The 12,398-nt window shown below is 33.9% G+C and overlaps 1 protein-coding gene across 2 annotated transcripts in view; it reads left to right on the top strand.

Moving 5' to 3' along the window:
* The window catches only part of HMGCS1 (3-hydroxy-3-methylglutaryl-CoA synthase 1), a 28,519-nt gene extending 17,181 nt beyond the window's left edge, over positions 1-11,338 (top strand). For both annotated transcript variants that reach the window (XM_051990485.1, XM_051990480.1), the window contains 9 exons: positions 1,824-2,281; positions 2,612-2,737; positions 3,236-3,400; positions 3,971-4,136; positions 5,708-5,878; positions 7,351-7,457; positions 8,518-8,643; positions 8,853-9,016; positions 9,506-11,338. In XM_051990485.1, coding sequence (XP_051846445.1) covers positions 1,834-2,281; positions 2,612-2,737; positions 3,236-3,400; positions 3,971-4,136; positions 5,708-5,878; positions 7,351-7,457; positions 8,518-8,643; positions 8,853-9,016; positions 9,506-9,595 — 1,563 coding nt within the window. In that variant the 5' untranslated portion in view covers positions 1,824-1,833 and the 3' untranslated portion in view covers positions 9,596-11,338. The remainder of the gene's footprint in view (positions 1-1,823; positions 2,282-2,611; positions 2,738-3,235; positions 3,401-3,970; positions 4,137-5,707; positions 5,879-7,350; positions 7,458-8,517; positions 8,644-8,852; positions 9,017-9,505) is intronic.
* Positions 11,339-12,398: the final 1,060 nt, after the last annotated feature.

Genomic DNA, 12,398 nt, shown 5'->3' with positions numbered 1-12,398 from the left:
TTCTACACTATTACACACATCACAAGCAGAGAATCATGATTGTGAAAGTTCTTAGGATTTATACATCACATCATGGGAAAAGTGAAAGGAATCAACCTGGAAAGAATATGAAAAGATATGAAAGGGAATGAAGAATTGTTTTTAAGCGCTACCATATAGAAGAGGGAGAAAAGTTGTTTTGCATTCACTTAGAAGGCAGAATCATTTTGAAAAGTCAGAAGACTGATGTCTGCTCCTTTATAATGAAAACCATCGAGTAGTGGAACTGGCTAGTCACAAAAGCAGTGAGATCTCACTGTGAGTGTACTATAGGATCTCTGCACCAGTTATCACAGGTAGGTGCAAAGTAGGAGAGTACTCGGTTTCAACTTGGCAGAAGTTCATCTAGCTGAAAAGACACAGTCGATATACACCAAAAGAGATAATACAAAGGAACATATGACTAAGTAGCAGATTATAATGGAACAGACCACATATGCTATAGGTTTTTGAGACAAGCATTGTACCAGAGCAACTGAAAATCAAATTCTATCAATACTGAACTGACATTCTGTTATGTTGGCTGACCCTCTCATTATATAAATGAAGGAACTGAGGTCTAGAAATTTTAAATGATTTTCTCAGAATTGTAATACTAAAAATCAGTAAGTCTATAGTGATTGAAAGGTAATGACATCAATGTGACATGAGGTTATGGAACCAAGTAGAAATCTGACAAAATGGCAATAAATGGCCAATTTTCTTTGATACCTTAAATTCCCATTTGCCATTGAGAATAGGATTTTCTTGTTAATTGAATATCTTGCTTAATGAAGAATTGACATTAACATTAATAGCTTTGAAATATTTTGAATAATATTGGATATTGCTTTCTCTATAATTTTTTAATTCAGAAGGTACTTGAGGCTTTTTTATAGTGTTGACATAGGGAAGGTATAAGAGATTTTTTTTTTCAAATTTATTTTATTTGAAGAAACAGAATAAGAAAAACGAAAAACAGAAAATGAACCAAAATAAAAGAGAGCATTGTCATGTGCTCAGCAGAACATCATGGAGAATTCAAAACATATAATAACAAATACTAGTTAAAGAAAGTGTGTGTGTGTGTGTGTGTGTGTGTGTGTGTGTGTGTGTGTGTTAGTAGAAGAAATTCTATTCATGAGTGTTCATCTTTATTTCCTTATAAATTAAGAAAGAGTTTTTATTTGAATCTTGTGAGATATCTTGTAAGATGGTTTTTTTGGTTGTTCTCTGGTGAAGAGAGTTTGATACAATAGCATCACCTACAAAGAAGTCTTACTTAGAACACAGCCAGTTAATTAACTCATCCTCAAAATAATGCTTATCACTAGACTTTTGACTTTTGAATTCCGGAAAATGTGAGTTGTTTTGATCTAGCTTGAACTTGTGCTATCATTATTAAAAATACACAATAGAAACAAACTACTCTTGTCTAGAATAGGATTGAATTCTCATTCTAACATTGTTACATTTCATCTTATTGACTTACTGTAAGAGGTCTTGGTTTATAGCATAGGAGACATTTTGCTAGACAACCTTTAAAAATGTAATTCCAAGAATCCCCAAGATTTACAATATTCTATATAGATAGGACTTGTACTAAGTAATAGAATTTTTTATGTAAATAGTTAACTTTCTTCACATGGTACTTAATATAAACATGAATGAATGAATGAAATTACTAAGTTTAAACTGTTTTTAAAGGGTTAAAATAATAGGTTTTTTAGGTTTATGTATTTATTGTAAAATTCTTAAATTGTTACCAGATACTAAAGTCAGATTTTTTTCCCCCCTTTTTAAAGCTTTTTCACCATGCCTGGGTCCCTCCCTTTGAATGCAGAAGCCTGCTGGCCAAAAGATGTGGGAATAGTTGCCCTGGAGATCTATTTTCCTTCTCAGTATGTCGATCAAGTAGAGTTGGAAAAATATGATGGTGTTGATGCTGGAAAGTATACCATTGGCTTGGGCCAGGCCAAAATGGGTTTCTGTACAGATAGAGAAGATATCAACTCACTCTGCTTGACTGTAGTGCAGAATCTTATGGAGAGAAACAATCTTTCTTATGATTGCATTGGAAGACTAGAAGTTGGAACAGAGACAATCATCGATAAGTCCAAGTCAGTGAAGACAAATTTAATGCAACTATTTGAAGAATCGGGGAATACAGATATAGAAGGAATTGATACAACCAACGCATGCTATGGAGGCACTGCTGCAGTTTTCAATGCTGTTAACTGGATTGAATCTAGTTCCTGGGATGGTATGTTAGTATATTTGGCAAATAGTCCTTGTTGCCTTTTTTATAGAAAAGCTGCTTGCAATATATATATATATATATATATATATATAAAATTGCAGTTACTATTTTAGGACATTGAGTGAATTCTACAAACTTTTAGCTCATGTGTTTTTATCGTCATTCATTTGAACAAATAGTCATTTAAAAGTTCTGATAGCAGCATTTTTTGTTATTTTCACAACTTCTTTAGGAAATTTATTTTCTTAAGATAGAGAATAGATAGGTTTAAATGCATTTAGCTTTGTGATAATGATCATTTTTTGAAGTTAACTTTTTAAAATTATATCACAGGACGTTATGCTCTGGTAGTTGCTGGAGATATTGCTGTATATGCCACAGGAAATGCTAGACCAACAGGTGGAGCTGGAGCTGTGGCTATGTTAATTGGCCCAAATGCACCTTTAATATTAGAGCGAGGTGAGTCCATTGGGGTGGGAGGAAGCCTAACTGAAGCTTATCTACATATTTGCAAGTGTTTAAGTTATAACTTAATCATTATAATGATTTTGTGCTTGAATGTTAATAGTTATGATGACTCATTTCCTTTAAATGAATGGAAAAGCATTTATATTAAATGTTTACTATGTGCTAAAAGCTGTATTAAGTGAAGGCTGATTTCTTTTTGATGTTACCTTTCAGTTAAATATTCAGTATTTAGCATAGTGGTTGATACATATTAGGAGCTTAATAAATGGCTTGCTAACTTGACTTTTTTCTAGTGGGGCAAATTTTTATCTTACAAGTAATTGAACTAATTCTTGGGAGTTACATACTCCATAGGATTTGTATCAAGATTCATATATATATACTGAGGGCGTTGTGGCAGCATAACATTATCCAGTGGTCTTTGTTGGTAAATTCTTGAAACATGCATTATGAGAAGCAGAAATAGATGTTATTTTACTTGTGTCTTAGGACTTCGTGGGACACACATGCAGCATGCCTATGACTTTTACAAGCCTGATATGCTATCTGAATATCCTGTAGTTGATGGTAAATTGTCTATACAGTGCTACCTTAGTGCATTAGATCGCTGCTATGCTGTCTACCGAAATAAGATTCGTGCCAAATGGCAGAAAGGTATGCTTCATTCTTATTGAGCTTATTTATATGTTGTGGTGCAACAATAAAAATGATTTGCAGTCCAAAAAATGCATGAGTACCTGAAATGATGTCATACTATTTTGGGTTTCTAGAATTGAATGTTCTTTGATAATGTCAAGTGTTACATGAGACACTGTGCTCTTCTTACTTTTGTATTTGATTCTGAGTAATTTAAGAGAGATCTATGAATTCTGTTGTTAATTGCTTAGTTGCAGTGGGATAGTAATTAAGTACAATGATCAGGTTGAATATTCCTTACAGTAGGTAGAAAAAGCATTTGTTGGATAGAAAGCAATGTGATAGAAATCACAATGCATTTTATTTTTAATCTTCTTTTAGAGGCATTATTTTTAATGAGTACCTCTAATTAAGTACCTTAGGTCTCCTAAGATAAATATTTCGTGAAGTTGCTACTTGCTGTTATTTTCCATTGTGCTGTGACTAAAACAAAAACAAAACTAAGTTCAAGTCCCTTTTGTGTTAACCAAAATTTAAGAATCATTGACATTTCAATTTCAAACTTCTTGGACCATTTCTCTGTTTCAGAAGGAAATGATAGAGATTTTACCTTGAATGACTTTGGCTTCATGATTTTTCATTCACCATATTGTAAACTGGTTCAGAAGTCTCTAGCTCGGTTGTTGCTGAATGACTTCCTCAGTGACCAAAACAGGGACAAAAGTGGCATATATAGTAGCCTGGAAGCCTTTGGGTAAGAAGAAATTTTTTTTTCCTTTTATATTAGAGCATTTATAGCTTCAGAATATACTCCAGCACTAGATTTCTAATTCTGTTTTCTTTACTTTGCATCATTTTGTATATCTTACCATCTTTTTTTTGTTCCTATTTGTCATTCTAATGGTACAGTAATCTCTTATTTTCATGAACCACAATTTGTTGAACTATTCTTTTCATATATTTTTTTAACCCCACTTTAATCTAGTTTCACCTAAACTATTCTTTGGAAATTCTTCCTTGAGTAGCTAATAATAACTTCTTAAAGCTGATTTCATAACCTCACATCCTCTCTGAATTGTGGATAATGGACACCCATTATTTTGGGGGAAGTGAAGAACATTTTTGTCTCTTGGTTTCCATGACACTAGTTTTTTATTTTATTTTTGGTTCCCTACCTCTCAGACATTTTCTTTGTATCTCTTTTGTCAGTTATTCTTGTCAAGAGCTCATTTAATCCTCAAAACCTTTTTTCTCATTTTTCTTTTCTTCTATTGCTTTTGTAAAATGACTCCCAAATCTGTACTTTTAGCCTTGACTTTTCACCTGGACTTGAGTCCTGTGTTTCCAGTTGCCTTAAAGATTCTTGATTTGAATATTCTGAGGTCATCACAAATTTCATCATATCCCAAAAGAATCTCCAGTCCTATACTTCTGCCTCCTTCATTCTTCCAAAGAAGAACTGGATTGCTTTCTCTCAAGTGTACCCATTTGTCAATATTATTACCGTCCTTCCAGCCTACTCTTTCCAAACTGTTATTTTTGGTAGTCAGAGGAAGTCATAGTATAGAAAGGACTGAGAGAATCCCAGAGCCTAGTTCCTTTTGATGAAGAAATTGAGGCACAGAAGTTATGATCTGCCATTATGTAACTTCTTGACAAATATGTCCCTTCTACTCCATTCCTGTTGTTGACTGTAATAGTCTCCCAGATGCTGTCTCTCCTACCCTTTTCACGTCATCCTACACAATCCTTTAAAGTTTGCATTATGTTCTTTTCTTGATCAGGAACCCAAAGTGACACTCTCCTTTGCTGCTACATCAAGATAAATGTCTTCCACCTGATTATAAAGCCTTCTATGGTCTTATCTTCCTTCCCCTCCCGAATTTTAATAGTTGGCTATTCCTTGGTTTTTTGTTCAAGCTATCCTTTGCAGTTGGAATGTTTTCTTCACTGTTTAATGCCTAGCTTGTACTATACTTTGAGCCCCATCTTATATTTAACTTTCCAGCCTGGGCATTTCTGAATTTTCCAAATCATGCTGGTTTTATTGTTATTGCTGTTGCTGAACTCCAGTTATATTTATAGGTGCTATCACTCAGTCAGTCATTTATTCTCTGATTATTTCATATATCTCATCTCCCTGACTAAGCCTAAACTCCATAGCATCTGCTCCATGGCTGGGACATAGCATATATTTCCAAAAATGCTTTGCTGATTGAGTTAAAAGGAGAATAAGTTTGAATTTTAGCCATACCCATTTTCTAAGATATTCTTCTGAGACTTTGTATATAACTGAGTTTTTTCTAAACTTTGTTTTTTTCATAGGGATGTTAAACTTGAAGATACCTACTTTGATAGAGATGTGGAAAAGGCGTTTATGAAAGCCAGTGCTGATCTCTTTAATCAGAAAACCAAAGCATCTTTACTCGTATCCAATCAAAATGGAAACATGTATACACCTTCAGTTTATGGTTCCCTTGCATCTGTCCTAGCACAGTAAGCATAAATTCTAGTTTTAAAAATACACTTATGCCAAAATCCAAGATGGCCAGTTGTTAAAAGGCTATATATTCTTGCTTCTTTATTGCCCTCAGAAAAGCACATATTTTGCCCATTCCTGTCTTTAGACATTATATTGTTTGAAATCCGAATATAGCTACTGAACAGCTTAGTTACAGTCCTTGTGACTCTTGGCCTAGAAGCCATGTACTAGTACATGTAATAAGACTAATCTTGTCATTAGGAGCTTGAAGAAATTTCAACCTAGTTGGTTCAGAATTAGAATTTCTTATCTAGTTATCGCATTTGAACTGGGTGATTTTTTTTTTTTTCCTTTGGGAAAAATATTCCTCAAATTAAATTAGAAAGTGTAAAGATTGGTGTGGATAACATCTGGAAAAGAGACTATCAGTAAGAGAAGACTCTGAAATACAGGCAAGATATATAAAGAAAAAAGCCAAAAACATCAACTCAAACTCGGCCAACTTGTCTGTGCTTCTTTAATTTTGGCAGAAGAAAAGATTAAATTCTAACTAGTCATAAATTATGGTACATTCTGAAATACTTGTAATCATATATGGGAAGCACCCCATACCTACTTTTCTGACTCATTCATTCTTTTTTTTTTTCTTTTTTCCTCATATTTTTATATTTTTTATTATAGCTTTTTATTTACAAGTTATATGCATGGGTAATTTTAGCATTGACAATTGTTAAACCTTTTGTTCCAATTTTTCTCCTCCTTCCCCTCATCCCCTCCCTGAGATGGCAGGTTGACCAATACATGTTAAATATGTTAAAGTATAAATTAAATACAATATAAATATACCTGTCCAAACAGTTATTTTGCTGTACAAAAAGAATCGGACTTTGAAATAGTGTACTATTAGACTGTGAAGGTAATCAAAAATGCAGGTGGACAAAAATATAAGGATTGGGAATTCTATGGAATGGTTCTTAGTCATCTCCTAGAGTTCTTTCACTGGGAGCTGGTTCAATTCATTACTGCTCTATTGGAACTGATTTGGTTCATCTCATTGCTAAAGATGGCCAGGTCCATCAGAATTGATCATCATATAGTATTGTTGTTGAAGTATATAATGATCTCCTGGCCCTGCTTGTTTCACTCAGCATCAGTTCATGTAAGTCTCTCCAGGCCGTTCTGAAATCATCCTGCTGCTGACTCATTCATTCTTGAACTCTATTGAGGATAATAGCTATAGTACAACTGATTTTTATAGTATAATATTGTATTTCGTCTTACTTAGCTTTGTGGTACTGAGTAGTTAGGTTTTTCAGGAATCAGAAACTTCCAGTCTTGCATTTCCAACTTGTTTGCCTTGGAATTACAACATTAAATTCAACCCATAGGTTAATGGATATGAACATTTGGCCCATATTATTTCCCCTTAATTGGGTTTGGGGACAATTGTGTGATTTTTGCTAACAGGTTTCTTTCTGCTATGTAGGTTCACACCTCAGCAGTTGGCAGGGCAAAGGATTGGAGTCTTTTCCTATGGGTCTGGCTTTGCTGCTACATTATACTCTCTTAAAGTTACACAAGATGCAACTCCTGGTAAGTGGTTAATTCATCTTTAAAATTTCACTTGTGTAAGGTTTAACAGTTTAAAAACACTTGTCCACTTAAAATTATTCACTGTAGTAGCAGGTGACATTGACATGGTATATATATATCAGGATAAAAAGCACGAAAACAAGATTTTTTTATATATGTCTTTTTTTAAGTTTGCATCATTTAAGCAAGAGGGCGATGTTTGAATCACAATGCCTCTCTTACAAACACTTTTTGTCCTGTTTCTGTTTTGATCTTTTTCTTGTAAGTTTTTGTGGTGCACTATAAGTGCAGTGTGCAACATATGGATTTCCACAGGCTGCAAATTGACTTAGAAAACCACATAATCATATCTATTTTGTGTGTGTGCGTGTATGTGTGTAACATATATGTACACACATACACGCCTACACAGAGAGCTATATACATATATTTGGTTAAATATTTTCCAATTACTTTTTGATCTGGTTCACGTCTGACTCTTTGCTGGTTACAGTATGACTGTACCACAGGTCCTAGTATATTAGTTCTTAATTTAGCTGCTTATGCCTACCAGTATTTAACCATCTTAAAGGAATTATGTGATTCATTTTTATTTAGCTTTCTAGATAGTGAATATGATAGAAGCCAGGTATGTCTCTGTTTGCTCTCTTTTTAATTCAGTTCAAGCCCTCCAATTGGGAGAGGCAGCTGAGGGTGATGAGATGTCATGTGATCAGCTTATCCTAGGGGGAGGCCTGATGTTTGCAGATGTAGAAACCAAGCAGAGCTGCAGAATGGGTATCTTTAGTAATCTCTTAACCCTGCACTAATGGTAAACTCTCATGATGTAAATAACCTCTAAAAATATTTTGTTTGATTTTGAGAATGAGGTACCTTACTCTTATGTACTATGCGTAGGTGTTCATGTTTGTATAACTAATTTGAATACATTCATTTGCCACAGAGGCATTTTAGGAATGTGTGTGGTAGTAAAGGGAAAATTTTGGCCAGCATTTATAAGTAGGCCAGGAATTGATTCTTGTTGAGCAACTTATTAATGGTAATAATTTTTTTGATGTAGGATCTGCCCTGGATAAAATAACAACAAGCTTATGTGATCTGAAAACAAGGCTTGACTCAAGAATTTGTGTTGCACCAGATGTTTTTGCTGAAAATATGAAGCTCCGAGAAGAAACTCATCATTTGGGTAAAGATTTTTGTGTTAATAAGTTTTCTCATTTCAAAAACAGCAACAAAAACAGCTTGACAGAATATGCTTTTCTAATTTATTTGAAAATCAGCTAATTGATAAGTAATAGCAGAAAGCAGCTACATGATCTTACTATTTAAGATTGAAAGTTACCTAGTATAAAATGGTTTTTATTGATATTTTAAATTTTCTGTCTCCTTGTGTAGTTAACTACATTCCCCAAGGTTCAGTGGATGCTCTTTTTGAGGGAACTTGGTACTTAGTCAGAGTGGATGAAAAGCACCGACGGACTTATGCTCGTCGTCCTTCTCCAAATGATGGCACTCTGGATGCAGGGGCTGGGCTTGTACATTCAAACACAGCAACTGAGGTAAGGGTTATTGTCACTACTGAAAGTAATACTTCTGAGGTGCTCGTAAGGGAAGGGAGGAAAAGAGACAAGGAGCTTATAAGAGATTTGTTCTACTCCTTCAGAGCCTAGCATTTAGCCTCTCTTCTCAAATTTATTATTCTTAAGAAGACAGAATCTGGGGTCTATGTAAATGAGCACTTGGGATTTTTCTCTATCAGATTAAACTCATGATCTGTAACTAAGTCTGGGACCTGATCCATTAAACTTTAGAGTTCTTTGTGCCTTGGCTTTGTTGAAAGCTTATATACCATTTTTTTTTTAATTTTAGCTTTTTATTTACAAGACATGCATGGATAATTTTTCAGTATTATTCAAGTATATATGTATTTGGTCTGTTTGCATTAAAAACCTACAAAATTAGTGTCTAAAAGATAAAACATTTACTAGGTTTTCTTGTTTTCAGGTGAATTTGTGAAAACTAATTTTTCTTTTTTTTCTTTTTAAAAGCACATTCCTAGCCCTGCTAAGAAAGTGCCACGACTCCCTACGACGACAGCAGAACCAGAAGCAGCTACCATTAGTAATGGGGAGCACTGAGATACCTCTGTGAGGTGGAAGACTCCAGTGTGGGAAGTGGGAGGGGGCGTGTGGGGAAGGGAAGAATGGGACATCTGGGAAAAACTTAAAAGGGATTACATATTGCCTAAATTTTGATGTGTCTTACTTGGAGCCTGGAAACTATCGTGTACTTCTGAAAGTCTTTGTTTAGTTCATTTTGCTGACATGCTTCCTGTTGTGATTACATAACACTAAAATAGCATGAATGTATTTGGAATGATGTTAAGGGCTCTGTAAACCTTCATACCTCTTCAACTATTTGTAAGCATCAAGTTCAGCATTTGATGTGGTCAAGGTGAATTGTGTGCTTCTGGCAGAGGAAAATGGAGGTGTCACTAGACACCTTTAATTTTTTAATATATAAATATTTTTAAATAGCATTAAGTAAGACTGCTAAAAGCACCTTTGGTTTTTGAAATAAAACTTAAGGTTTTGTTTTTTTTTTAATATGGTTTACATAAGACCTAGGAAAATGGCAAAACCAGAAGTGTCCCTTTTCTAAATTTTATAAGTATTTTGCTGAGGTAGAAAATGAAGTTTTAGGGAAGTAATACTATTGCTCTATTTGAATTGAGCCCAGTAGTGACCAGAAGTCAGAATAATGGCCTTTGTGAACTAAAGAATAGGGATCTTGAACAAGCTCCTTCTGGAGAGGACCTTTTGTGACATGTAGCAACTTTGGTAGGAGTAGTTCTTATCTCTGTGCCAGCTCTTTGGTCATTGAGTTTTAATAGTGCTTGAGATTGATAAGGAGGCTTATGCTGTTACAGTTCTTTGTACCTTATTTTAACTTGGGGCTTGTGGGGGTACAAGATAAGTACCTTCTATAAGCATGAAGGCCTTCTTTGTTAACTTGAATAAAATAAGAGAAGGTAGCAATTTACTAGAGTTACTCTTCAGTATTACAGATTTAACTTCAGACAATCTAAATCCATGGTGATTTTTTTTGTCAAAAGTAAAATTGCTGGAATGACCCAAGTTTTTTTCTGGCCTTGTTTGACCAGACCAAAAAATAATTCAGGATTTCCCATCACTGTCATGCAGTCTGATTCATGAAGCTTTTCTTTCAGACCTTCACTTAGAAAACTATGTATCCCACAAAGGAAAAATGTCATAGAATGAACAATATGTCAGAATGAACAAAAAGACTTATTGGACAGTTATGTAGGCCCGTTTGGTGCTGAACTACAACATGAGCCTTATTAGGTTATAAAAATACAGAGGTAGTTGGAACTAATGTACAGAACTAATTTTTAATACTTTATTTTGTTAAATTCTGTGAAGTTTCAGTTATCTATTACAAACTTGCACAAAGACATGAAATGTAATGTTTCAGATTACAAGGTAATGCGTAAATGTGTTTGTAAATTATTCTTGTCTAATATTAACTAGTAGCTTTTCTTTTTCTTGATTTGTACAGTCAAAAGCAAGTTAAAATGACTTCATTTTAACACCTGATATAGATTAATGATGTAAGTTCTGATTTAAAGATTGATGGGGAAATGGTGCATGCAGTGCTTTTGCAAGTGTTGGGGATTAGAAATGTTCTGAAAAGAATAATTTAACTTTTGGGTGCCAAGAGAATTGGGTGAATGAAAAGTTCATTGCCGGCAATGGACAGACCTAGTACCACTGGCACAGAATATTAATTCAATACACTTCATTAAGGATGAGGTGAATAACTTTGAAATAAAGTTTTAAGAGAAATTTCAAACATATAAAGGTCTTTTTCTTTTTATTCTACTAAGAAGCATCCTTTCTCTTTTGAGATATGAAATTTCACAAAAGATCACTTGTTTAGGCTTTATTTTATTTAAAACAATAAAAACTTTAAAAATTTACTTAAGAAGCTAATTAGTGAGGTGATTGTCAGAGCTATAATAAATTTCATTTTATATGTATCAAATAATTTAGGTAGACATAGCAGCGATTTGTCTAAATAACACAACTATTCTATGGCTTTTCAAACTATTCTGTGGTATGACTTGGCAACTTGTTAATTTTTGGTCAGCCTTGCAGCAATCATTTTGATTTCTTTAACTCAGATACTCAGATTCTGTAAGCAATCACTTCAGCAAATCCCTTGTATCTCTTTGAGCTCTGGTTTCCTCCAGCTTCTTCCAGAATTAAAATTCTGTTTAATTCTGTAAGAGCCAATTCTGTTGCCTTTACCATATTTGGGCTTAATTTGATTTAGTCCTCAGAATAAATTTGATCTCTTTAAAATACAACTAAGCTGACCAAACAAACAGATTTTTAAAAGCCCATTTTGAAACTTTTCATTCCTGGTTTGTAGCCTATGAATTGTGTATAACATAAGTGGCCACTGGACAATAGAGCTCACTTAGTGTGCATAGCAGATAGTTTTTCAAAAAATTATGGAAAGAGAAATAATTTTAAGTGATAAAACCAGAGTTAATCTTAGAAATCTTATGTGTATCATTAACCAAATAATCCCCATAATCCTGTTTCTGCCCTTATTGGGTAGACAATATTGGTGAATGAGATGTTTAACTTCCTCAGTAGTGCTTTTAGAAGTTGGATTTAGGTTAAATTTTTTTATACTGAAAATGACACAATTATAAAAGTTTTTTGTGGAATTCTCTAGTTCTATATTGGAATATAAAGGAAGTACAGCCCAGCTCACAGTAATAGGTGATTTTAAAATCATATAAAAAAACAAACAAAAATGTATTCTACATCTTTGTTCCACCACCATTATCGTGTAAGAAGCTAGGGAACATAATTTTAACAAAACGTTTCCATTTTTTGAGGGGAAATT

The sequence above is a fragment of the Antechinus flavipes genome, chromosome 1 (genome assembly GCF_016432865.1).
Source record: "Antechinus flavipes isolate AdamAnt ecotype Samford, QLD, Australia chromosome 1, AdamAnt_v2, whole genome shotgun sequence".
NCBI lineage: Eukaryota > Metazoa > Chordata > Mammalia > Dasyuromorphia > Dasyuridae > Antechinus > Antechinus flavipes.
The sequence above is the reverse complement of the archived record's forward strand: the minus strand, read 5'-3'. Positions and strand labels throughout refer to the sequence as shown.